The sequence below is a fragment of the Cryptotermes secundus genome, unplaced genomic scaffold (assembly GCF_002891405.2).
Source record: "Cryptotermes secundus unplaced genomic scaffold, Csec_1.0 scaffold1282, whole genome shotgun sequence".
NCBI classification, from domain to species: Eukaryota; Metazoa; Arthropoda; class Insecta; order Blattodea; family Kalotermitidae; genus Cryptotermes; species Cryptotermes secundus.
This window is the reverse complement of record NW_019726248.1, coordinates 20,766-48,528: the sequence shown is the minus strand read 5'-3', so window position 1 is coordinate 48,528 and position 27,763 is coordinate 20,766. Positions and strand designations below refer to the sequence as shown.

The window sequence follows — 27,763 nt, the reverse complement described above, 5'->3', positions numbered from 1 at the left end:
CAAAACGAAGAATACACGGTGCCTAAACCCAGAAGACGACTTTCTTCATTGTCATCGACGTGAAAACCTCAAAACTTACNTGGTGTGAGACACGAAAATTATGGAGATTTCAATGAAGGTTAAAGACACGAACTCACAGTCTTGCTCAGAATCCCTGTAAACTACTAGATTGTTTAAGAATGCAGGAAACTGCGAGCGCTTTCTCACTGCTTGTAACGAATTGCGATAAGATGTAAAACGCTCGTCGTTTAGACAACTTCCGTTAGACGTATTTCCTTTCCAGTCAGTAACTTGAGACGCATTCAAGAAGCCTCCAAAAGTGAATCTGAATGGAAGGTTCTTGTTTGCGCTCCTCTAGAGTTGCAAAGATAATCATCAGTAGATAAAATCAGAGGTTTACACAGCCATAAAGATTCACACTGACACCCACCTACTAGACTACACGGTGTCATAACTCAGAAGACTTCAATATACGAGTTACAAATAAAGAGTACTATCATTTAAGATATGACGCCGTGTAGTCCTGTAGAAGTTCACCGACATTTCAGATGCTCTGATTGCTGCTTGATTGTTGATGTTGCTTGGCTTGCCTTTCCACCGTGAATACAGACCTGACGAGTTTCTCCGAAATGTCAGCGATATCATGACATCACGTGCGCCATGGGCACCATGTCAGAATCTAAATAATGTGGTCATCAATAGATACAGATATTGGTTATTGTAGCTAATATTATAGTTTGTGAGATTAGCCATACTGTATAACATTCGAGAAGTCCCATTACTATTGTAGTGGGTGAGGTTGGAAATACTGTACAACAGGCATGTCCAACGCGTCGATCGCGATCGACTGGTCGATCACGGGACTATTTTTGGTCGATCTCGNGTATTAAAGTAGTTTGTACTTTCAATGTATGTTGCTTTTACAACAAGAATCACGCGTCGTGTTATTTTTACCAATATTTTTGCTTAACGCAAAGTACGACGATAGGAGGAGGTGGTAGATCACTGGCAGTTTTGACACTAAAAAGTCGATCACAACCTGTTTGAAGTTTGACATGCCTGCTGTAAAACGTTCGAGAAGTTCCATTAATATTCTAGTGTGTGAGGTTGGAAATACTGTATAACATTCGAGAAGGGAGTTTCTCAGTCCTTTTACATACCTGCTATGGTAGTATCATAGAAGCTGCAACTGTTACCACCTCCGAACAATAGTTTTTATTTGCGAAGTCAAACATATAATGAGGTACGTTCAGTGTTTGTGCACTTATTTCTGTAGACATTAAGAAGAACAGTAATATTGTGGTAACCTGCTGCACATCAGTTCCTATCAACTGTTACTGGTTTCATCGTCTCACGCGCAACACGTGTTCCTATAACATTTTCTAGAAGTTTTTTTTTTACTTTAAAGCTTAACACAGCGTGTAAATTAACTTTTTAAAAAATGTTCACTACACGTTTCGACCAATATGGACACACGGTATAACACAGCAGGAAGAGCATCCCGTCAGTTGGAATACGCATGCGCATAGAGAGGACCATATATTAAAAACCACGACAAGAGAAGCACAGCATTTTCCTCAACTATAATATCGAATACTTGATGATCATATTGGTCGAAATGTGTAGTGAAAAAAATTAAAAAGTTCAAATTTATGTGATGTGTAAAATTTTGAAAGTGAATAACATTTAGTAGGTTCTAGTGGAAAGACTTGTTGCATGTGAAACGGTGGAACCAGTAAAATATGAATTAGAAGAATATTTAGTGCCACACTAAACATCAATTTTAATCACATCTTCAATTTAATTCAATATTTCTACCCACAAAAATTTTGGAACGCAAAAGCGCGCCAACTTGCATTGCACAAAGCATATAACATGAAAATGATTACATAATAGTTGAAACATTTCGACTTTTTAAATTAATTAAATCGATGTATGGTGGATGGCGTGAGTGGTTTTATGATTAAGAAATAAATACAAGTCAATAGCGATAATGGTATGCTGTGCATGACGATAAAATACAGCAAGCGAACTATACCGACCGAGCGACCGCCGCTTGTCGGCGAAGTTAGTGCCAGCTTTTGCGGATAGAGGGTGTCGCATGGTCAGCGCAACGAATCCACATGGCCGTTAATTTCGGTTTTCTAGACCGGAGCCGCCATTTCCTAGAAATATCTCCTCAATTATTCCCACGAGGCTGAGTGCACCGCGTTCCAGACCCACTACTTCTCAGAAAATATCTGGTAGCGCCTGGAATCGAACTCTGACCACTAGACAACAGAGACGGTTTAAAATACAGCGTGTTCATGTAAGAATAGTCACGTCATCAGACACTTCCTGAAATACAGTATTCGAGTTAGGTATGGCGCTCTTACTCAAACTGTCCAACATGCGACAAAATTAAATTCTGTCTGCATACTGTTAATATTTTCAGATATCAGAGTAGGTCACCAGAGCGGTAAGGTCTATTTTTTTATTCAAAATGTAGAAAAATGGACTCTATATCCTTGAATAATTCCGAAACTCCTCTATAACTCTTTTGGAGTTGTATGAGTTCATTGGTGTAAATAAAATACCATCCCTCAGGACATTCGCAGTCGATGTTTTCTTCTCCATTAATAGGTACGTGCTGTATCCCTCTCTTTTTCCAGCTGAGTCATACAGCGGCCACACCTCACTGACCTCTGGCAGGTAACTGTAAAATCACGTCGCGCCCACTGGAGGTCGGGATTCGACCCCGATGTCCAGTTAAGGCGGCAGCTGGAGCTGAACAGCGTGTTTACATGTATTTACATTTATTTCGGAGTGCCATTTACTGCTTCACTTGCTTTCCCGCACATCTGCTGGAATACTTACGAATACTCTTGAAACCGAGTAAGTTGTCTGTTGGTTGTTCACCAATTGCAAATGGCGTGCAGACAGCGGCCGTGGCCTGCCTTATTAACTTGCGGTGTTGGGTTTGATTTTACCCGTAATCTGTCTGGAAGAAAGTTAATCTTCTTGTATGTTACGTCTGGCTTATTGGGTATAGGAAACGGGGTTGGATTCCCGGCAGAATCAAAATATTTTTCTTTATTACTCAGGGGGCTTAAGGAGCCGGGATAGCTCAGTCGGTATAACGACTGGCTACGGGCTAGACGACCGAGGGGTCAGAGTTCCAGTCCCGGTATGGCGAGAATTTTCTCCACGTCGTCTAGACCGGCTTTGGGATTCACCAAACTTCCTATCAAATGGGTACCTAGGCTCTTTCCTCCGAGTTAAAGCGGCCGGGGCGTGAAACTGACCGCTCACCTCTAGCTAGTGTCGAAGTCAAGAAAATGTGGATTTATACATCCACTCCCCATACGCCTACATGGAGTAGTGCTTAATTAGTTAAGCACAGGAACAACTTTACCTTTCAAGGGTTAGGTTATTGCGGAAGAATTTATTTTATTTGAATTAGTAACAATGCTTCTGTATACAATAAAGTTATGGTGCTGCGTGAGATTATTATAACATATTACACCGACAGATCACAGCACGCTCTGGTTGCAGTTAGTACAAATTCCAGTGGTTGGGGGATTAGTCAGCAGTGGTCTCTCTGTTGTCAGCTGCCGTTCTTTTCATGAAAGAACATTTATTTTGAAGAATATTTTCAAAGCCATATTTGCTCAGTAATTGGGTACCGTGGTTGGAGAGCGAATATGGGAAACGTTCCCGAATAACTACATTTTAATTATGCTGTAGTTGCTCCCAACCCAAAATTTCGCATCTCTCTATTTTGTGTTATGAAGAGAATATTACCTTCCAGTGACCTGAAAAATTATTTCAAAGGGCAGACAAACACACAGTGATGTAATAATGACGGCATTATAAGCAGAATAATAAAATTTCAATCCACTAATTAAGAACCATACAGTATACAATGGCCGTCATTGTTTCCGTTAGTTACAATTTTCTCCGCATAACGGCACTATTACGTCATGTAGACGTGTATTGAGCTGGGTATAGAATTTTATTGACAACAGAAACAAAAGACGTATGCTGACATAGCCTACCTCGATCACAATATATCTTGGCGAACACTGAATGCTTTTACGGATCAGAGATGGCGCTGATTACTATACTGTAAAATCCTACTTTGTAAGAAACTAAATGTGGCATAGTTTTGTACGTGACCCTCTCCAAATTATAATGAAGTTGTTGGCGTTAAGTGTGAAACGTTAAAATGGAGGCTTAAACTTCGATGGCTAGTTTATTTATATAATATAGAAATATATTGAAAATAAGGTGGCCAATGCTATGTGCTTAGAAAACTAAAAACAATATACCCGATTATCTGGCAGTTTGGGCTGTAGTTCCAACCTGAGGATCGCCTCTGTGGTCTAGTGGTCTGAGTTCTTGGCTACAGATCCAGAGATTCCGGGTTCGATTCCTGGCACTATCAGATTTTCTGAGAACAAGTGGGTCTGGAACGGGGTCCACTCAGCCTTGTGAAGATAATTGATGAGCTATTTCAAAGAAATAGCGGCTCCGGTCTAGAGAACCGAGATTAACGGCTGTGGGGATCCGTTGCGCTGACCACGCGACACCCTCTATCAGCTAAAGTTGGCACTAACTTCACCGACAAGCGGCGGTCGCTCGGTCGGTATAGTTCGCTTGCGGATTACAGGCCACGGAGTTCGTTTTGTTTTTTTTTTTTTGTTTGCTCCAACCTGGACAGAGGGAAAAATTAGTTGTCTATTACCATAAAGTTTCACTATATTAATTGGATCTTTGGGCAACACATTGGATTCCACTACCGCCATGCTTCTACTGAACTTTAACGTGTTTCATGGTTCCTTAACATCTGCAGCGTTGTATTCATTTGTTGTAATGGTCGTCCCTGCTATGGTCTACTGCGCAATGACGCCATGTTGACAGGTGTCACCAACAAATATTACGACGATATATATTGGGGAGGATAAGATGAACGGAACATGTTGTACGTACGACAAAGAAGAGCCACGCATGCTAAGAAAACCGAAGGGGAGGGTCCGCTTAGAAGATCTAGTAGTAGATGGAGGATAATATTAAAATAGATGCTCAAGATATACGATGGAAGCATGTGGACTGGATTAACTTTGCTCGGAATGGGGACTAGTGGCGGGTTCTTGTGGGCACGGTAATTAGATTTCGCGTTACATGAAGCTGTGAATTTCTAGAGTGGCTGATGCTGAGTTAGATACATAGGCAGATCTTTCGCAAGGGAAGATATCCCTCCCTTGGACTTGAGTGACCAGTTTCTCTGCAATCTACCCGCATAACTTCCTATCCTACTCACTTCAAGCTCGAAAATTGAGGCATCTACCTACAAAACTGCACGGTGTTAGGAAGCTTCAATATGAGCAATCATCGTCGTGAGAACAAAACAAACTCCGTGGCCTTTAGTCCGCAAGTGAACTATACCGAGCGAGCGACGGACCGCCGCTTGTCGGCGAAATTAATGCTAAATTTAGCGGATAGAGGGTGCCCCGTGGACAGCGCAACGAATCCCCACGGCCGTTAATCTCGGATTTCTAGGCCGGAGCCGCTTTTTCCTTAAAATATCTCCTCAGTTATCCTCACGAGGCTGAGTGGACCCCGTTCCAGACCCACTACTTCTTAGAAGAATTCTGGTAGCGCCGGGAATCGAACCCGGACCTCTGGATCTGTAGCCAGCAAACCACAAAAGTTTAAAGGCTTATTCTTTATATCACCCAGTAAAGCAACAGGTCAATAAATACAAGTCGAGGAAACGTGGTTCGATTCCTGAAAACGGAAAGAGATATTCTCTCCTTCACTGTGCCAAAAAAGCTCCAGGATCCATTTAGCCGCCTATCACATGGACACCGGGGACTCCTTCATCGGAGGTAATGTGGCCGGGGCGTGAAACTGGTCCTTCATCTTCATCCAGTACCTAGGTTAAAAATGAGGCCACGCCATAGCTCACGCGGTTAGTCGCTGGCTTCCAATCGCAGCAGCCCGGGTTCGATCCCGGGTCTGGTCAAGTGGGATTTGTGGTGGACAAAGTGGCGCTGGGGCAGGTTTTCTCCGAGTACTTCGGTTTCCCTGCCAATCTTCATTCCACCAATTGCTCCACAATCACCCTCACCTATCATCTGGGGCCGGTACAATAGGCCAGAAGTGGCCTCAGTACAAGGAACTCAGTCCCACCCCACTAGCAATAAAAGAAAAAAGGCTAAAAATGCACCCCACTTTCTGATAAGTCGTTATAGTGTGATGCTCGATAAAGTACAGAGATAAATTTACCGAGACGAACGAGATGTTTACAGTGAGAACACTCCCTTCAAGTCTTGATGATATGTGCTTAACCAATAAAGCCCAGCGACAGATTTACGTTACATGTTCACTGCTGTCAAGGTGTTGTGTACAGAGAAACAGACGTGCCTGCTTCTTTGGGCGAGAAGTACGCGTAAACCACTGGATGCATGTATGTAACTCATGCAAACAAAGCATATAACACTTTTCGTTCTCATAGGAGACGGATAATAGCAATAAAACACGGTTAAATTTGTCGTTCTAGATTCTTACTGTAAGATATTGAGTTTGATTCTCGAATAAGATGACATTTGTCCAAATGGATAAACTTTGCACCGATCTATAGATTATAGCCCTTGAGGGATATTTAGAATTCATGAATTCACTGAATCTTGAAGAGTTCCGGAAAGGTAGCTTCATAAAATTAAAGATTAGATATTGCAATACCGTCCAAAGCACTGTGTGATATTGCGTCTATCTTCTGGTTCCACTGTAGCTGAGATCAGGTTTGCATTTGGTAACCATAAAAACGACAAACCTACAAAAAAACTGCCATGGTTACGCTTATTATATATAGATTCTATTAGGTAGATAATTTGGTGTCAACTGCGGTCATTGCAGAACGCGAACAGTGGAGAAAATGATGGAAAAATTTGTTAAGATATTGCTTGTTTAGCTGTGTAATCAAGAGTTCTGGCCTCCAGTTTACGTCCACCTTCCACTTTCACATTAACGAGAGAAAATGTTTTGTAAGAGATATCATAAATTGCCTCTTGATCAATCTGTTACGCACGAACATCGTCACTGGATGATAAATCTACTAAGACTTTCTAATGCCTTCGGGTAACGATTTATCAGTTGTTACTTCTCCACAATTGAGTACATCACTCTCTTGCCATCTACATATACTTGACAATCTGGGACATTTCTTTTTTGGTCTTATTTATGAGCCATTACAAAGAATCACGATCCACAGGCGTCACAATATAAACGTCATAAATCTCGAAATTAAATGACGCCACACTACCCACTACCTTTTCAGAACAAACAAAGTTTATATGTCGATTCAGATATGCAGTTTTGTTGTGTCAATCAGGCAGATTAATTACTCCTATGCAATTCATTCTTTCAGTAGTTAAATAACGGACTGCAGCAACACGAAAGGAACTAAGGAATTTCCCGAGGGTTGAATGATTTACTTCGTTAAAACAAATATGGCCGCTGCCCTCATTGTACCTACAATGCATACATGGCCCACTCTGTTTGCATGCTGTCTTTCAGTGTTTATCTTAGAGAGCACACATCCGCATCTTAGCCTCCCAGCGAGTCTCCTGTTGGTGTGTACATCAGCGATATAAAGAACAGAATGTCTTGCGATCTTGTGGCTTTCATTGATGTTAATACTCACAGCGGGCTACATCATTATTTTATCAGAGTGGGAGAATTATCTGTATCCTTTCATATGTATAAAAGTAAAAGTAAAGCTATCCATGTAGCAGGCCGTGAAGGCCCATAGGGTTGTGAGACGTTGAGGCTCCCACACTATCTAGACAATCGGCTCAAAGATGGCGGTAAGGTTGTCAGCCTTACTCGCCGCCCGCGCTTTACTCCCCCCAACATTTTTTAAATAATTCCTGGTACTCATTTCTGTTAGAGGCTGAGTCGACCCCAGGGCCATAGTGCAGCTGGAAGGATCAGGTCAATTAAAAAAAATCTAATGACCTCATTTGGGACTTGAACCCGCGACCTTCCGACTTGTATCATAGTGCCTCAACCAACCCTTTCATATGTATTACTTTTTAAAGTTAAAGTCATAGAGATATTTCGTACATAGTTTTATCCACATCTTCTCAAACCTTTGTTATTACGCGGTTTCTCTGACCGAATTATACAAATTAGGTGCATTTTAGTAATTAAACTAAATTCGCTTAGTGGGGGGTGGAGTCCAACTGGGTCCAATCGGCACGGCGGCCACTGATATACCTATTGCAGCCTGCCCCGGGTGATTATGATGATGGAGAATTTGGTGGAATGACGATTGGCAGGGGAAACCGAAGTACTCGGAGAAACCCCGCCACAGCGTCACTTTGTCCACCACAAATCCCACTCGACCAGACCAGGGATCGAACCCGGGCCGCCGCGGTGGGAAGCCGGGGACTAACCGCTTGAGCCATGGCGCGGCCTTCATTCTAGTAATTTCGTTATTTATTTCTAGATATTCTACAAGGCTGTACTTGTTATGATGAAATTACAGAGTCAACTTGAAGTATATCAACCCGATAACATTAATATATATTTCAAATAGTCAAATATCCTGAATCGAGTAAGCGATCAATTACCGAATAGGGACTGTAAGTTTTTATTGAACTGTTAGAGTCTGTAGCCTACATCAGTAATCAGTATTTTGTTCGAAACCCGAACAGAAACTAAGTAAACACATACGGTTCAAGATGCATGCCAACTGGGCAACACAGTGACCCGACAGACAGCGTTGTAGGCGCACACATATTCTTGAGAATGAAGGCAAGTAAACAAATATTTCACTAACAGAATATGAGGCTGCGCCATAGCTCAAGCGGATAGTCGCTGGCTTCCCACCGCGGAGGCCCGGGTTCGATCCCGGGTCTGGTCAAGTGGGATTTGTGGTGGACAAAGTGGCATTGGGGCGGGTTTTCTCCAAGTACTTCGTTTTCCCCTGCCAATCTTTATTCCACCAAATTCTCCATCATCATAATCACCCGGGTCAGGCTACAATAGGCCAATCAATAGCCGCTGTGCCGAGTGGACCCAGTTGGACTCCATCCCCCACTAAGCGAATTTAAAAAAAGGCGAACAAAGAAAGGAAAGGAGTAGTGGGAAAAATAAATTATTTATGTTGGTACTACTGGTACGGTTGACGTCAGTTCCAATAGTGCATGGCTATGTCGACTTGTCCTACTTTCACCTGATGGAACGGAGACGAATGCTTCTGGTGGCACCTGTCACATGGCCATGTCTCTCACTAAGTACAGATGCTCACTTAAAGTCACGTGACTTATTTTCTCACTTTCACTGCTGCCATCAGGAATGTGAACGGACATTTCTTCCTAAGCCCACAAATCCACTTTTCAATATTTTCCGATCCTGCGTTCAATTTCGTATTAAATAAATTTTGGTAGAAGCGGATAGACGCCGTGTACTTGGTTCCAGAAGGCCTCATTGCAAGAAACCTGTTTATAGAAATCTAAGACGTAACTATTTTTACCAACAATGATTACCGTTGGAAAGAATTCTTCAACCTGCGCCGCAATAATTCCTTTTATAACAGGAGTTGGACATTCCTGATGCTATTCCACTGACCTGGAGTGTCTAGCTCTAAACTGGAGCGCCTACCTAGACCTCAAAGTCATTTCCATCTCTGCCTTTGAAACCTCTTCAGTTCCAATTAAAACCCAGTTACATTCCTGGCAGGGGAAAGAGATTTAGCTTTTCCGACAGTGTCCAAACCGAATCTGTGGACCTTTTTCCTCAGGGTTAATATGTCCGGGGGTGTTGAAGCTGACCACTCATCTCCGTCTAGTGCCTAGTTTAGTACATGGAGCATACCTGCATTTCCCCACACGTCTTCTTGGCCTGGAGCGTAATCGAGCATAGGAACAACTTTTCCTTTATGTTTATGAGATAAACTATTAGTGTCATGAATCGCGACTGGCGAATGTTTGAAATGTTCAATGCGGTGCGGTGAGTGACCCGACTAGTGGCGCCCTGCGGCGGTAGTAGCAACTACAGTTGCCGTGTTAGTTCGTCTGTGTAGGGGGCCATGCATTCCTCCTGTTGGTGATAACTGACGTGAGAGATATATTACCTTGGTGTTGCTGGCTCCAGAAGCTGGCCTAAAGTTGATTTTGCTTTCCACATACCTTTCAAATGCAGCTATTGTTCCCACAGGTGGAACTAGAACGTTATGAAGTTGGAACCTCTCCGGGCGCAGACGAAAAGGCGAATCACTATCACGCAAACATAGAAATAAATGGCACAAAAAACTGGGGTCCAACATGATCAGTAAACTTATTTCTTTTCTCGTTTTGGCGGTGTCCTCAAATATGATGAAATAAAGTCAAAATTCATTGCTGAAATTTGCCAATGTAACGACCTGTCATATTACTCGTATTTAATTGAAAACACGAACTTAAAATTAAAATGTCATAGTAGTTACTGTAGCAGGTTTTTGTTTCTTGGGCTCCCAAACTTGAGAAGGGACGCTAAACATCTACTTAAATTACATGAGTACCCCTACTTCAAATCTTTATTTATTTTGGGTTAAAATGTCTCTTGCTGTTAGCGACGTAACAAAACACAAGGAACACAAACAACTCGGACATTGTACCTGAGACGGGGGGGGGGGGCGAATAACAGAACTGAACTTGTTTCACCAGACAAGACTAGTCATCATTTTTATTGCAGTTTCCTGTCTCGCGCGTGCGCAGCTCAATAGGCGTTTCGTAACCCTCAGGATCCGCAGTCTGCATTCGGAGTTCTAAGAGCGGAACACTACTTCAAATTCCTATAACGGATTTGCGAATGGGCCAAAAATATGTAACAGCTTGTTACATAGGTTTATGGACAAAGTCACTAGTTGTAATGATTCACTGCTTCCCTGATTCAATCACGTAGCAAACTCCTAAATTTTGCTCAACCAGCGACTTCAGAACGAAAGTTTCTCCCCGATGAATGGGAAATATTTGCATCTTTGTTACTTTGTCAGAATCTCTGTCATTTACAATAAATGTGTGCCCAAAGGCCAAGGAATAAAGGACGAGTACAATGCACGTATGCTGAAAGTTCTGCTCACCACAATTCAAGAAAAGATACCCTAATTAATTGTCCACGACATTACATCTGCAGATTGGAAATAAGATTTTCCAACAAATAGCTGAAGAATTTGGTATAAAGATCATGATACATCCACCGCCTTCGCCAATTTTGTTCTCTGCATCCAACTTCTTGTCCTGGAATTATTAACTGATTGCAACACTAACGTGTTCGGTCAGGCCGCGCCATAGCTGAAGCTGTTAGTCGCTGGGTCCCCACCGCGGCGGCCCGGGTTCGATCCCGGGTCTGGTCAAGTGGGATTTGTGGTGGACTTAGTGGCGCTGGGGCAGGTTTTCTCCGGGTACTTCGGTTTCCTCTGCCAATCGTCATTCTACCAGTTGCTCCACAATCACCCTCACCTATCATCTGGGGCTGGTACAATAGGCCAGAAGTGGTCGCAGTACAAGGGACTTAGTCCCACCCCACTAACAATAAAAAAAACATGTTCGGTCTGGCAATGATCTTTATTCTGTAACTGATGTTGCTTACTATACAAACTGTTTCTTGCACCTGATGTATTGCGCCAAAGTGTATAAAAAGCCTTTTCTTACATACTTGAAATCATACCCTTATATTAACACATTATTTTTCATATATTTTGTAACAATCAAAACGTAACATTCATGAATTCCATTGAGCTTGATATGTGTCGCTTCTAGGATCATAATCAAGCACAGATGTTACACAGTTTTGCAGCTGTTCTAAGCTTTACATTATATGGACTGCACGAAGAACAAAAGAAATTTTCTTTTTTACACGACTAGAAATATAAAGATATAGTATACATGTTTCGAGTCAAATAAAAATTTCATGCGTTACGACTACTTCAGCATTGATAATACATGACATCCAAGCCAGATCGTGTTTTCTATGAGCCATTGTCAAGGGAAGTAGGTAATTGGATGACACAGTGAAACGAAAATGCTAAGGACAAAATGTGAAGTATATTTTATGCGGTATTTATACGCTACACATAAAATGAATGCATGATGGGTAGCTTATATTTGTCTGTTTTTTTTTCCTGTGGCGCTACAGCCCCAATTTTGGGCCTAGGCCTACCTTCATGAAACTCTCCGTTTTACTTCCGTTTACTAGATCTTACACATACGGTAGGACTCCTTGGGCGAGTGATCAGCTCGTCGCAAGGCCTCTACCTGTAGACAAACACAGAAAAACGCACACAAACATGCATGCCCCGAGTGGGATTCGAACCCAAAATCCCGGCTTCCGAGCGAGCGAAGACAGTGCATGCCTTAGACCGCTCGGCTACTGTGACCGGCATGTTTGTCTGTTAGTTCATGGATTTCAATGGCATTTGAGGTTGGAGGTCTATAGTAGGAGTAGGCTAATGCATCTAATTCGCAATTGAAGAAGAGCAAGAGTGACATACAGCGTCCAGGGCGTGAAATATTATTACAACCTCCGCTCTTCATAAGTGGTAAAGGATTCAGAATACGAGTATTATAAGAACAGGAACAAATAACTCTTCATAATTAATAAGCTGATTATTGGGGCAGAAATAAACAAACATTTCCTAAAATATTGGTCCAATATTTTTTTCAGTGCATCTGTACATTCATCAAGTGGTTCTGATTCATTTCAAGGAAGTGTAATTTTGTGAACCAAATTCAATATTAGGATAATGTCTACTTGCAGTCTCCCACATTAAAAGGTTAGAACTGTAGTTTGTTCATTTTAATAAATATTAACAACTGCCATTTGCATTTTAAATACGTCATATGGAAATTAATTAGTAATTATAGGGTGAATACTTTTTTACTTTGAACTCAAATTATTAGAGGAATGTCACGGTAGCCGAGCGGTCTAAGCCATGTACTGTCTTCGCTCGCTTGGAAACCGGGATCATGGGCTCGAATCCCACTGAAGGCATGGATGTTTAGTTTGTTTGTGTGCGTTTTTCTGTGTTTGTGTACAGGTAGAGGCCTTGCGACGAGCTGATCACCCGCCCAAGGAGTCCTACCGAATGTGTAAGATCTAGAAAACCGAAGTGAACTGAGAAGTTCATGGAGGTAGGCCTAGGCCCACTGGGGCTGTAGTGTCAAGGGGGAAGAAACTAAACTGCTGTGAACGATATGCAACTTGCTACAAGCAGCCACTGCGTCCATCATCATCTCGATTGTTACGATTGTTACAACATAGTACCACAAACCGGATATGCGGTCATGGTCAACTGTGGTCAATCCGTAAATGCTTCTGATTAGGAGATAAATCTCCGTTGTGCATGGAAACGAGCAGCCCCTATGCAGTTGTTACCTTTCCTCATCTCCTCCCCACTCCTTCATCACTAGTATGATGAGCCTTACACATTAAGAATAATTATGTCATTAAACCACAATTACACAACAATTCCTTTCATTTGTGTAGACGTTCAAACACTTAATTTAAGACATTAGGACTTCAATCGTTTACGAGCCTCTGGGAACCGTAGTCTTCCAGTCATGCTATTGTTCTTCCCTCTAAGCAAGTCTTGAAATGTTACACTAAAAACAATATATTTTGTTTATCTCTTCACAAGTGTTCATTATTGTATCTAGTTTCATTCTAGAATCTATTGTCATCTTGCCTGCCTTTCAAGGCAACTAAAACAAAAATTAGTTCAAACAATACTTTTTCTGTTTTTTATATGACAGTAGGGTGCTGGAGGAAATGCTTATGTTGGTAAGGGGGAATTAACTCTTGGCTGGAGAAAATCCTATAATGAGTAACTTCAATAATTTGTACTTTTGCCAGACATTATTAGATTGATGAAAGCAGGGAATATATGTTGGGCAAAACATGAAAGATGCACAGGAGAGACGGGAAATGCTTACAGAGTTTTGGTAGGAAATCCTGAATGAAGGAGACCATTTGGAAGATCTGTGTGGTTGGATAATATTAAAATATATCGTTATATTTTAGCGTCCTGTTGCACTGAATCATGTCCATGATTTATGCTAACCGTCTTACAGTGCACTTTCACCTTACGCTTCTCTTTTGCGCTACATGTTTCAGCACTAATGTGCCATCTTCAGGTGCGTTTTCTCTATGCACGTCTAACTACTGCATTGCATGCCCTGATGACCTCATATAAAATGACGAAAATATATATTCGTCACGTATAATAATAGATTTTAAATATTAAAACTTTTCAGGATTCGTCATCCTTACGCCGTATCTCAATACGCGAATCACGCCAATCCTCCTCTGTGGGAGCGCTCTTCCTACATGCATGTGTGTATCTGTAACGTGAAATTGTTATTCATTAATACCACATTAAACATTATAAAACCACACGTAACAGATAAAAGTCAGAATGTGGTATTAATGAATAACAATTTCACGTTACAGATACACACATGCATGTAGGAAGAGTGCTCCCACAGAGGAGGATTGGCGTGATTCGCCTATTGAGATACGACGTAAGGATGATGAATCCTGAAAAGTTTTAATATTTGAAATCTATTATTATACATGATGAATATATATTTTAGTCATTTTAATATGAAGACATCAGGGCATGCACTGCAGTAGTTAGACGTGCATAGAGAAAACGCACCTGAAGATGTCACATTAGTGATGAAACTTGCAGTACAAAAGAGAAGAGTAAGGTGAAGAAGTGTGTGCACTGTAAGACGGTTAGCATAAATCATGGTTAAAATATATCGTTAAGAAATATAATGACATGTTATGTACTGGATTCATTTGTCTCAGGATAGGGACCAGTGATGGGTTCTTGAGAACGTGGTAATGAATGATTGAGTTCCATAAAATTTCTTGATTAACTGAGTAACTATTAGCTCCCTTGGAAGCACCTTATTATCTGGAGTTACTGTTTCTTACCCAATGTCATTATCGGTATCAATATGTTGGTGGTGGGAACTTGTAAGACGGAAGAACTTTAGCAACATTCAATACGGAGTTTTGAAATGTTGTATGATGTCTGATGATTGAAAATATGCGAATTTTGTTAGATTAATACATTTAAAACTCCGTGGCCTGTAATCCAAAAGCGAACTCTACCGACCGAGCGACCGCCGCTTGTTGGCTAAGTTAGTGCCAACTTTTGCGGATAGAGGTTGTTACGTGATCAGCGCAACGGATCCCCGCGGCCGTTAACCTCGGTTATCTAGACCGGAGCCGCTATTTCCTTGAAATAGTTCCTAAATTATCCCCACGAGGCTGAGTGGACCCTGTTTCAGACCCACTGCTAGGAAACTTTAAAATAGTAATCTTACAGCCTGAAATAGTTTGAGTGATTGTGGTAACTGCTGATCACAATGGCTGCTTGGTCTAAGGCATGAACCGTCTTTGCCCGCTTGAACACTGGGATCGTGCTTTCGAATCCCACTCAAGGCATGTGTATCTGTGTGCGTTTATTCTGTATTTCTGTTGTTCTGTGTGAGGTAGAGCCCTTGTGACAGGTTGATCCCCCATCCAAGGAGTCCTACCGACTGTGTATAGGATTATGAAGCTGAAAAATCGGCCAAGCTCCAGAGAGAGAGAGAGAGAGAGAGAAGCAAAGATATTACATTGATTACAGTTTAAGGAAACACATATGTTTGGCATACTAGCTAGCACTCTTAACATTAATAACATGGAATCGTTTGGAATCTCAAAATACATGTCAGCGGTGAAAGCTTTCAATATGTATCATTTATAAATATTACAATTTTGAATTGTAGCTTGTCCCTGGACACTGAACACAAATCTCCATTTTGAAAACACTTGTCCAGTTATCTGTGCATATTCTGCCTTCTGAAGCATAGTCTGCTGCAGTATTCCTCTCCTCATTTTTATTGACTACTGAAACTCTTAATGTTATTTCATGATATCCCTGTACAGTTACTTCTACTACATAATGCTGATGCAAACAGGTTGTGTTTTCTTGAGGTTACTAATTGCGTATGCTGCAGGGTGTGTAACTTTAATTATACAAAATAATAACATGGCTAATACCTCTTCCATTTTTTTTTTTTTGCAGTTCACTATAAGGTAAAATGCTCAGAGAATACCATGTTGGTGGAACTAGTGCGGACAGAGAGCACTAGTAATATCTATCTAGAGCAGCTTAAAAACTTCCCAGGTAAGGCAAGACACCACATCAAATTTTAATTTCTTGCTACAGAGTTACTAATATGATTGGTTATGATTTATATTCATTTTTGAGTGAACAGATTGTCATTATTTTTTATACCATTGATTCCTATAGAAATGTATGAAACAAATTTGGTGTTTGTAGATATTCAAACAATATTAAATAGCATTTTATATTGCAAGAGGAGCCAGTATATGGTAAAACTCTCAAAGAAAGTCACAGAAACAGATGGAATAGATAATTTATGACTTGTACATGTTTTCATACCACAACAACTGCAAGAAAATTGAGATTGACCTCAGTAATTTCTGTATTTTTTTTTAATTAACCATTTGAAACATGAAGGCGATCTAAATTATATATAAATAATACATTCTTGTGTTTGTTTGCACTGAAAAGTTGGAAGAATTAGTAATTCATGAAAAGGATGGTATGGACTCTGAAACGTGTTACAGATTCAGTGCTATTTTAGTGGGGAGATATCATTTCCTTTAGAATATGTGAAAGGATTTTAGTGTGAAATAAGACCAAGTGTTAGAAATTGTATCATATTTGTGGTCAGTGTCAAATTAAAAACATATATGTAAACAAAAGGCCAAACTGCTAATACTAAACTAAATATCTGACATATAGTTTAACTGATTTTATTTTTTCTATGTCAAATTAATTAATGAAGGCAAGAGTATGAACAAGGAACTGAAGTTTGATTCCTGGCAAAGGCAAGAGATTTTTCTCTTCTAGACTAGAAATTAATGTTTCTCTAGAAGTAAAGCAGCAAGAGCATGAAATTGTCCACTCTCCTCCCTCTAGTAGTACTGAGATTAAGAATGCGTGGAGTTGTACCTCCATCTCCTGATAAGTCTTAATGTCTTCATGGGGTTGTGCCTAATTAAGAATCATGACAACTTTACGAAGGTGAAGTTGATGATTTTAGTGAATATTACTTTCTTCCAAAATATGACACCGTATGTTCTAGTAGACTGTTACCAACGTTTCTGAGGAATGTTCTACCTCCATTTTCAGGGTAAATTAGATTGTATAGAGCAGAGTAGTTACTCTGAAGTTGGAGGTGGTAGGTCCACGAAAAACATTGGTAATGATCAGCCAAACTACAGGATGTTATATTTCAGAAGGCGGCAATCTCATATTCACTGCTGTGAGAATTTGATGTCACGTGATGAACCTAGTGTTCCACAAATTAGAATTCTGTGAATTTCTCCAAAGACTGTTATCATTCTTGCAGACAAGGCCTGTCACCCAGAGTTGGAACAAAACAAGGCAACCTTCCGACTTTCACTCACTGATGTGTTCCGGTGTGGTGTCACTAGGATACACAACCAGCTAACTGTGTGTACTGCTTTGCTGTGAGGCATTTATTTAACGATTATGTTGATAATTTAGACTGTATAGCGTTGAATGGTAGGATAATTGGTTAATGATGAATGTGAATGACTGTGGAATGAAGTGGTCATTGTCTGATTTGAGGTATTATCCAAGCATTTGCCTGGAGGGACTGGGAAAATTCATAAAGACCCGTCAGGATAATCGGTCTGTATGCAAAGATTTTTTTGGGGGGGCATACTATGTGAGTATTAAACTTTCCCAAAACTATTTCTGAATATCTGAAGACTTTCAGTGTATATTATAGTAAGTTTGAAATAATTTTAGACCAAAATAAGTTCTAGATCATGTATTATTAATATTTCATTATTCTTTTTTTCTTTTGTTAATAAAAAAGTAAAAGTAAAGCTGTCCCTGTACCAGACCGTGAAGACCCGTAGGGTTGTGAGACATTGAGGGTCCCACATTATCTAGACAATCGGCTAAAAGGTGGCAGTAAGGTTGTCAGCCTTATGCGCTGGTTGTGCTTTACTCCCCAGAAAAATTGTTTAATTAATTCCTGGTACTCATTTCTGTTAGAGGATGAATGAACCCCAGGGCCATAGTGCGGCTGGAAGGGTTAGGCCAATTTAATTGCATTTTTTTACTGCTGTCATATTGTAAGGTTGCTTCTAAAAGGGAAACTTAAAGAGAACAGGGTCCTCAAAATCATACTTTGCCCATTGCCTGCAAGCAGTCCTTCTTAGGACACGTTATTTTCAATTTTATTATTTCCTAACCTCTAAGTACAGTGTATTGCTGAAATGACTGACAAGAACGTGCTGAAATGTGCACCAAAATCACAGAACAACACTTTCAACAGTTTTCTAACCAAGTGTTTCATTATTAAGGACATTTTATATTAAATTTCCAATGAAGTTGCTGTGAAATTTGATATTACAAACTCTAATTTTTATGTGTCTTTATCTTTCTAAATGCCACCACTGCATAAACTTTCTGGATCTTACCCAGTTAATATGAATTCTGTGTTACCCAGAACCACTTTTTTAATGCATTCACTAGGTCCGGTAAGCCCTTTCTGAAGTGTCAAGTATATGAGTACAAGTACTGAGATTGTCACCAGCTACTTTCCACAGTGCTGCAAGATATATCAGTTCCTCCTATTTCATGTGTGTGCTGTAATGTAGTGCATTATCACTACAGTAACTGAGAATGTGTTGTTCTACAGGGACAGTCTGTTTATTATCATCGAGTGGTGGTCGAGGATTTGAACCTCCCAAAACAAGTGATTTTAGTCAAGTGTGTCACAACACAACATAGGGAAAAGCGAAATGTGTTGCCTGCAGGCTTCAAGGAAACCGAGTAAGTAACACCATACTCTTGCAGAACCGCTTACAATTACATATAGACCTCCCCCATTACATGTTGAATGGATGGAATGGTTTTGTGGTTGTATTCTAAAAAGCCTCCACTCACTGAAGCTAATTATACAGTTGAACCCATTTAACATTTCTTAGTTTTTCACAATTAATATTAAATTCCATTAATTCCAAGCTGATAACCCCAGTGTTACATTATGTCCATTTAAGATGTTCTGATTTCAGTGTTCAAACCCATTTATCCCAAAATAAACCTTAAACTGGAGTTTTGTGTTATTATCAAAATTGAAAGAATGTTGAACATTGAAGAAAATAAGACTAAAAAAAAAAGCACATTCTGTGCACTTCTAATACTGTTCATAACAACAAAACTTAAAATGTTTATACCCTCCCACTTTCTTCACATCCGAGTATTTCCATTCTTTCTTGGGGGGGGGGGGACACATTTCTTCATAGATGACATTGATGGCATGTGTTGCAGTCTTCAGAAATAAATAGGAAATTTAACTTTTTTCATTCATTGAGGAACAATTTGGGAAATATATATTTTTCTGTTGCTTTTTCTTCTCATTTGTTCTTTCCAACTTACTAGTTCATAGAACATTTCTGTGTGAATCACTTAATTTTAAAATTATTAAGAAACGAAATGTGTGTACCAGATATGTATTGTACACATACATTCCAAATCTTGTTTTGAAGTCGATCACTCACCTCCATCTAGTGCCATTGTTAAAAATACATGGAGATATACCTCTGTTCCACGTCCTTCCTTTTTTGAACATAAATAATATTTCTTATTTCATGTGTGTTAACACTTCCAGGGCGTTGGTTCTCTATGAGGTTAATGGGTCTGCCCCAGTGCCAATGCTGGGTGTTGGGGTACGCCAAGGAGGACAGCTGGTTACAGGGGAGCTTAATGTGAACCCAGGTACCGCACTGCAGATGGAAATATTCCTGGATAAGACAAGTGCACCAGTGTATGGGCTGCTAGTGAGCTACATGCAGGTGACTGACACCAAGTCCCAAGAAGAGACCATCATCTTTAATGGGTGAGTAGGGCAGTAGGACAGTCCCGGTACAGAGACATAATAAGGGATAAAGGACTAATTCCAAAGCAAATTCACTGTAATTCAAAGCTGGTAAAAGTCATCTTCAATGGACAGGCCTGGTGCAACATTGTGGGTGAACCAAGTAGCTGTCTCTGGCAGTATGATATGAGGGGTGGCATGGTTAACAAACCATTTTTCATTTTTCTTGTCATAAAATAATTGTTGAATGTGTAAGGGGTGGGCCTTCTCGGCCTTTGCCACATGACCTACAGCGGTCTATTGGTGCTTTCTTTCATATTATGATCATTAATTGGCAGTAACCTAAACACTTTATGCAACAATGTAAGTAGAACTGCTTTAAGAACTACAAGGCAAATTACATTCTTTACCAGTGTCTGAATATTTGTGTCACTGATTATAATCAGTGATATAATTATAATTATAATAAAGTTTTCAGTAAGTTGACCTGCTTGCAAGTATGGTGGGGGTTAATCATTGAATTGGGTGGCATATAGGCTTGTGTGAGCTTTGTCAGTGGATGAGCCGGACAATCCTTATAGAGGGATGTAATGGGATAATTCTAATGTAGATGCATCAAATTTTGAAATGGGTAAAAATGACCTTCATTGGGTGAGTAGATCACCACCAATGCACAGACATCATTTAAAGTGTGTGAAGATTCAGTATATTGCAGCACAGAGAAGCCATCTTCAGTAGGTTATGTTGTGTCACTGTTCTGTTATATGAATTCCATTCTTCAAGGAGTTAAATATATACAGTTCTGAAATGTTTCGTTAGTATGTACATGTATCAATATTACATTGTTTTTCAGGTGCTCAGTAGACCCATACTTGTTTGAGAATTTTAACACTGTCGATGGGGACTTTCTGTCAGCCAAGTTCCGTGCATTCAAATTCCCAGAGTCCACCTATGTACAATTCAAGGGTACGGTGAATGTTTGCCTGGATAAATGCAGAGGGGTAAGTTTCTCTGAAGTCAGTACCAATGACACTCTCACATTTCACTAACATGTATTAGTGTTGCAGGATTTGCCGCATTCATTAATTAGCATTTCCTTGGCCGCAGGAAATTTGATTAAATTTTCTAGACTGGGTCCCAAGACCCTACACCACATAGTTACTATCATACTGCAGTAAAATTATTGTTCTCATCACCCTTATTCTTCTTCTTCCTCTTCTTTATTTTTATCCTTTTGACATACGTATGTACATCCTTTGTACGTTGTCTAAGAACCATGCTTCTAGTAATTAACTACACTATATAAATTAATCCAAATTAATCCACAATACATTTTGTATCCAGTGGAGAGCATATGGAGTAATACTTCATATGAAACCCCACAGTTAACTAGAAGAATCTCTTTATATTTTACAGTGACTCCAAGGCCAACAACATATTTTGCAAATCCTCCCTTTTGGCTTATTGCAAAAAAGAAACCTACAGACTTCTGAAGAGTTGAGTGAAACAAATAGTTTGTTTAATGATGAATGGTTTGTGATAGTCAGAACTTAAACCACTCTTTGTGTGACTCATCCAACTTTGTAGTATTCTTTCTAAGAAAATTCTTATGTTTTGTTCTTTTCCTTAATCCTTCGACATACACTTATTTTAAGAACTGGCATACCATATTTTCCAATTAATAGCAATTCCTTTCCAACATGAGGGTAAAGCCACTTTGTGGGAAAATGAGGGTTAGTTGAACTGCAGCAATTATTAGCACTCAATGAAGCCAAAGTTGCCTAGTCCTTCACTAAACACAGAAGAATATGTAAACACATGTTTAAAAGTAGGCAAGAAAATATGAAAGTGTCACATAAGGTCTGACAGTAATAATAACCTGAAAGATGGAATACCAGTGTCGGATGCCAATACAGCCATATTCCTAGCAAATATGAATCTCTTGGTATTGAGGCTACTAATTTTTACCTATGATTAAAAAATTAAAAGCTGTGGATACATAAAAGAAATATTGCTATTGGTAAAAAAAATGAAAGGTAAAGCTCTCCCTGTAACAGGCTATGGAGGCCCTTAAAGTTGTGAGAAATCGAGGCTCCCACATTTTCTAGACAGTTGGATCGCAGATGGTGGTGAGGTTTTAGCCTTACAAGGCTGCGCCATAGCTCAAGTGGTTAGTCGCTGGCTTTCCACTGTGGCGGCTCGAGTTCAATACCTCTTTTGTCACTGAAGGGGTTAAACTGAAATTGTGATTTGATTTGTGCAGGTGGAGTGCAGCAATGGTCAGACAGGATATGGGCGCAGACGCAGGGAAGTGTCATCCATTCCTGCTGACCCAAATAAAGTATTTGAAGTCACCATGTCTACGTATATCAGGGTTGACTACAAAGATGATGACCTTCTTGAAAAAGGTAGTAGAACATTTGATTTTAATGCATTATATTGATTTCACCTTAGTGTGTTGAAGTGCGCAGTCAAAACTTGCAATGGTCAAATTACATACCAGTGTGTGTAGTGGCAGAAAGAGTAATCAGGTGATTTACAGTCATTTTGACTAACGTTTGATTCATGGAATGCAATGCAATGTATTGTAATGTAATGTAGGAAACCTACTGTCCTGAGATCAACAGATAGATCTAAGATCAACCCCAGGGATAGAGATTAGCTTCATCTGCTGGACCCAACAGAAGAGGATTCTATACTTTTACCTCATGACAGAAGCAGAGCCACCTTCTGAAATGTTTGTGTTTCTTTAATCAATATAAGAAGGCAGAAGATATCCAGTACATTTAGCAGTTTATAGATACATCTGTTAGACTTCAAGATTCATCCTATTCTGTTGCTGATATTGCAGGCAAACTTGGTGGGTCTGTGATCCAGTCACGGTCTGAGCAAGTTGACATCAATGGTACCAGCTTGCAAGAGCAACCTGACACCAGGGAACAACACCTGCAGGTCAAGACTGAGGAGGTTCGTGAGGAACTGCGTTACACTGTCATTGAACATGAAGGAAACACAGCGACCACGTACACTGCATGGATGCTTGCCATAGGGACAGTGATGTGTCTGCTGCTAATGCAGTAAGCTACACTACCACTGCTGAGCACTGATTTGTTGTGCATTGGTTATTGCACCTACAAACCTGAGGTTTAAGTCTGTGTATTGTCCATTTGCAAGTACATGTTATAGAGAGGAACAATTGTCTTCAGGATTTCCACAGTTGGATGCCATATTACAAAGCAAGAGACCCTGCTAAACATGAATTCTTGGGAACATTGAGTTTCTCATCATGGTCACTGCCAAGATTCTTGTCTTCTGGGATGCGATGCTGTGATCAGACTGAGGATGGTGACAGCAGTTTCCTCTGATATTTTGGTATGTTTCTACCAAACTACACAGTGTCACATCCCAGGAGACCTTCATCTTCAGAATAAGTTTTCTTTTTTCTTTTTTTACAAAGATTGCAGGAAAAATTTAAAATATTTGAAATACTTCTGACTTAGAATTGGCATGAAAGTCAATTTAAAAAGCTTGACACATGGACCATAGACTGAAGCAATATGTGAATACATTTACACTGCCTTAGAAATTCCCATTGTGCGTAAGTGCGACTACATTACCAGCAGAACATTTTAAAATGTACCCAGTCTGTTACTGTGCATGGTAGTACATGTGATGCTGCAGTTTTTTTCCAGAATATATTGCCTGATCTTGTGGGTAAAATTTTCTTTGTGACAAAGAAATGGAACAATGAGGGGATAGTATTAGATAACTGGACACTGCTACATGCCTCATAAATGCACATTTTAATGAACCCTATGGGAGGTATGCTAAATTCAATTTAAATCTTATATAATACTACAGTACAATCCTAACCAAAGCATGGGAATTTTAAAAATCTATAAATGGATGATATAATTTCAATTATTTCCCTTTTATATGCAAAATATTTTAACAATAGTTTATGTACTACACTAGAATCCATAACCATCTTCTTATGTGTAGCAGACTAGGTCACAGAATGTTATGGGTTCAATATAAAATATGTTCAATTGATGATCCCAATATGAAGACTAGAGACAGAATATTTGGTTATGTTCACCACTGTTAGCAAACAGCAAAACTCTTGGCCAAGACATAATTTTTGGAACATGTATTGTGCTTTTGGCTTTTAAAACAGTAATATTCTCCTACATATATGTTATGATGAATATTTTTATGATTCCAGCAGCATCTTTCACTCCACCCCCCCCAAAAAATTATCAGCTTATATTTCTCTTGTGTATATCATGACAATGGGTTGTAATGTAGTGTCAGTATGATAATTAGTACAGTTTGTTCCAGAAATTAAAAGCACCACTATTTCGTTTATGACTTCTGTTAAATAATATAAAATGACTTGCAGTTCCATCCAGGGTGATTAATTTGTAAAAGTTGTATCCCAGTATTTCACATGCTTAACATGTTTCGGTCTAATTGACCATCTTCAGATGGGCAGGATCAACATTTAGGAAAACACTATTACAGAGTCATTGATATATAAAAGTTATTCCTTGAAACTACATTAATAGTGGTTTCCTAAATGTTGATAGTGTTCTTCTGAAGACGGTCAATTAGACCGAAGCATGTTAAGGATATGAAATACTGAAATACAACTTTTATAAATTAATGACACTGGATGGAACTGCTAGTATGACAGACCAGAATGAGCCAAGTCTGTTAAATAATTCTGAAATTTTGCTTAAGAAAGTAGGGGTATTAACATGTTTAAAGACATGACAACTTGCCTCAGTAGGCTGCCACATAAAATGCATAGACTGGATCCAAACTTTTGTTTCCTTTATCAGGTTTGGTGTTAACTTTTATTATAATACAAATTCACCTTCACTCACAAGCTATTTCATAAGCACTGTGCATGCATGCTCACTAGCAGACTGGAGCCTTCAGTGCTCAGTACACAGCGGGTAAGTTACTGCTTCATACAACAGTGAACACCAGTGCTGCCATCTGGTACCATAATTATATCACCGTCTGCTGCCATGTCACAAGTAAAACATGATTAAAATGTGTCTGTTACGTCTTCACATGATCCATATCAGTACCAGGAGAAAAATTCTGGGTTATCTTTTGCAGTTAAAATCTGACATATTTGAAGAATTGTGAATCAGAGTGATTTCTTCAGTGAAGTTGTATATTATCCCTTATGGATGTTGTTTTCACGAACAGATCACTGGAGTTGCTTCACAATAAATATTTAACATTTCTCAGTGCAAAGCATGCATTCATCAGGCTTTGTACGCAAACCATTACTATGTTTGTGAACCATTTGGCAGTATTAGTGTCTTTCTAGGTAACTATATATATTAACTGAAACAAGACAGGTGCACTGTCAAGAAGTTCTAGGCATATTGTCTTAATTTGTGAAGCCCACACAAATGTCAGCCTCTCTTAACAGGTGAAATAATGAAGATTTGTTTCTATAAAAAGCAAAGTTCATGTGGAGATTTGAAGTTCTCACAGCTGTGAGTATCTAGTATGAAGGTTTTAACACTTCGCGGACCGGACGCGTAGGCCTAGGCGTTTGGGTTTTAAACGTGGCAGACCGGTCGCCTAGATTTAGGTTTTTATAACACGTTATGTTGCAACACACTATTCCTCACTTTGGTGGCCACGTGTCTGTAAAAGTACTGCGTAGCTGACCTTCAGAATGTTTGTTTTCCGAGTCAGCAACGTGACCACTCTCTATTCCCCTCTCACTCTAAAGAAAAGTCCCTTTGTTCAAGTCGAAGCTTCTATGTGTGAGGCAAGATATTCTCAGTGTCAACATGGCTCAGAGACGAAAGCAGTTGAAGGCCGCGCGAACTCTCGGAGAAGAAGAAATCTGTGATTTGATCTCCGATGAGTTATCTGACTTGCCAACTGCTTCGTCCTCTGATAGCGAGGGCAGTGTCAGTGGCAGTGACAGGGGCCCCCGAAATATTGTGACCAGAAGAGAAAGTGAAAGTGACAGTGAGAGCTCCGATGAAAGTGCGAGTGCTAGCATTGCGGGGACAGCCACATGGTGTAAAGTGGACAAAACGCCCACTTTGGGAAAGTTTACTGGTGATCCAGGGGTGAGACAAATGCCATCTGACCCTACGCGAGTGTCTGAAGTAGCTGAACTTATTTTTGGAGATAGTTTCTTTGACATGTTGTGTCAGGAGACCAACAGATACTATCTCCAACACTGTGAGGTGTACGACAGTACCTATAAGGTGTTGAAGTGGGTGGATGTCACTTCAGCAGAAATGGGAAAAAATTGGCAATAATCATTCTAATGGGGTTTACAAAGAGGGATAATTTGAAAGACAATTGGTCCACTACTTCCTACGTCTGCAAGTTCTGCGTCATGCCTCTTCACAGAGGGGAATGTTTCCAGAAATATCACACTCTGAAGCACTTCTAGGAGCTCTGGTAAGTCTTCTCCAAAAATTTTAGTTCGTAGAATTAATTAGGAGATTTTATATTAATTTTTAAAATGAACAGTGCACAAGTTAGGGTAGTAGGATTAAATCGCCGGTCCCCAGGGTGATTTAAATATTTAAATCACCGGTCCGCGAAGTGTTAAGATTACAGTATTCTGAAATGTGATGCCATGTAGTTCAGAAAATTAGCTCACGGGTTTCAAATCACACTGATGATCAGTTAGTCTGGATACAAGCAAATAGGTTTGTTTAACACTTAGAGTGTGAAAGGTGACTAGATTGATGGCAAAATACCATATCAGTAAAGGTAAAGATCTGCCAAGCACCATAACATGAGAACATATGGGGGTGTGGAGATACAACAGTCTGGCACAAGAAACTGGGGATCATTCTATACAGTGACCAGACTTTGAGTGGATGAAAGATAATTGAGGTCCATCCCAGTGGGCACACCTCTGATATTTTCCCTGAAGGGACCATAATTCTTTGTACACTGTGCAGACTCTGCTAGCCTAGCAGAATATTCGGGTTCGTGGACCCATGGGAGCCATGACCTTGTACAAAATTGGCTGGACAAGTAGAATGCTGGAGACCATGGTCCCATATGGGTCACAGTTTCCTGCAAATTAGGCCACCTATGGTGCCCTAGTAGAATCTTATGGACCACAGCTCATTTGAGCCCACAATCACCTGCACACTGGCTCTGAAGCCCATGCAGACCCTTTGCCAATAGATACAGTACAGTGGGCTCTCTCCATAGGAATAAAGCAGTCAGGGTATAGCAAACTGTTCACCTCCATCTAGCACTGAAGATTAAGACTGACGCTGCAGTGCCATTCCCCTATACATCAATCATGACATGGTGCTTAATTATGCACAGAAACAACTTTTACAGGAATAGTAGGTGGTTACACAAACATCTCAGCACCATCTCAATAACCCATGCTTTGCTGTGAGTGACTTGGTGTGGGCTCCATGATGCACCTCTATGATGTAACTCCTAATTTCATTAATTTAATTTTGTATGCATAATGACTATAACAAGAAATTAGGTTTTGCATGTGGAGGTTAATGGAGGTTGGCAACTTATTCAGTTCTAAAGTTTTGATTTTATTCTTCATGGACTATTTGGAAAATGTTGTAATTATGTAAGATGATAAGATGTGTTGACCCTGCTTAGTATATATACCTTTAGAATGTTTTCAGTTTTACAAGAACCACTCTCCTTACTCTTTGTTAAATAAAGGAACTACAACAGAATTATATTAGTCTTTGTAATGCAAAGATTATTGGATTTACGGTAAGTGAAAGAATAAGAAGTGCCAGCAC

The 27,763-nt window shown here is 39.9% G+C and overlaps 1 protein-coding gene across 1 annotated transcript in view; it reads left to right on the top strand.

Moving 5' to 3' along the window:
• Positions 1-24,308, top strand: part of LOC111864145 — a 50,525-nt gene extending 26,217 nt beyond the window's left edge. Inside the window, exons 2-8 of the mRNA XM_023851199.2 lie at positions 16,112-16,213; positions 17,469-17,572; positions 18,795-18,928; positions 19,767-19,994; positions 20,827-20,974; positions 22,237-22,381; positions 22,825-24,308. Of these exons, the coding sequence (XP_023706967.1) occupies positions 16,112-16,213; positions 17,469-17,572; positions 18,795-18,928; positions 19,767-19,994; positions 20,827-20,974; positions 22,237-22,381; positions 22,825-23,054 (1,091 nt within the window). The 3' untranslated portion in view covers positions 23,055-24,308. The remainder of the gene's footprint in view (positions 1-16,111; positions 16,214-17,468; positions 17,573-18,794; positions 18,929-19,766; positions 19,995-20,826; positions 20,975-22,236; positions 22,382-22,824) is intronic.
• The last annotated feature ends 3,455 nt before the right edge of the window (positions 24,309-27,763 follow it).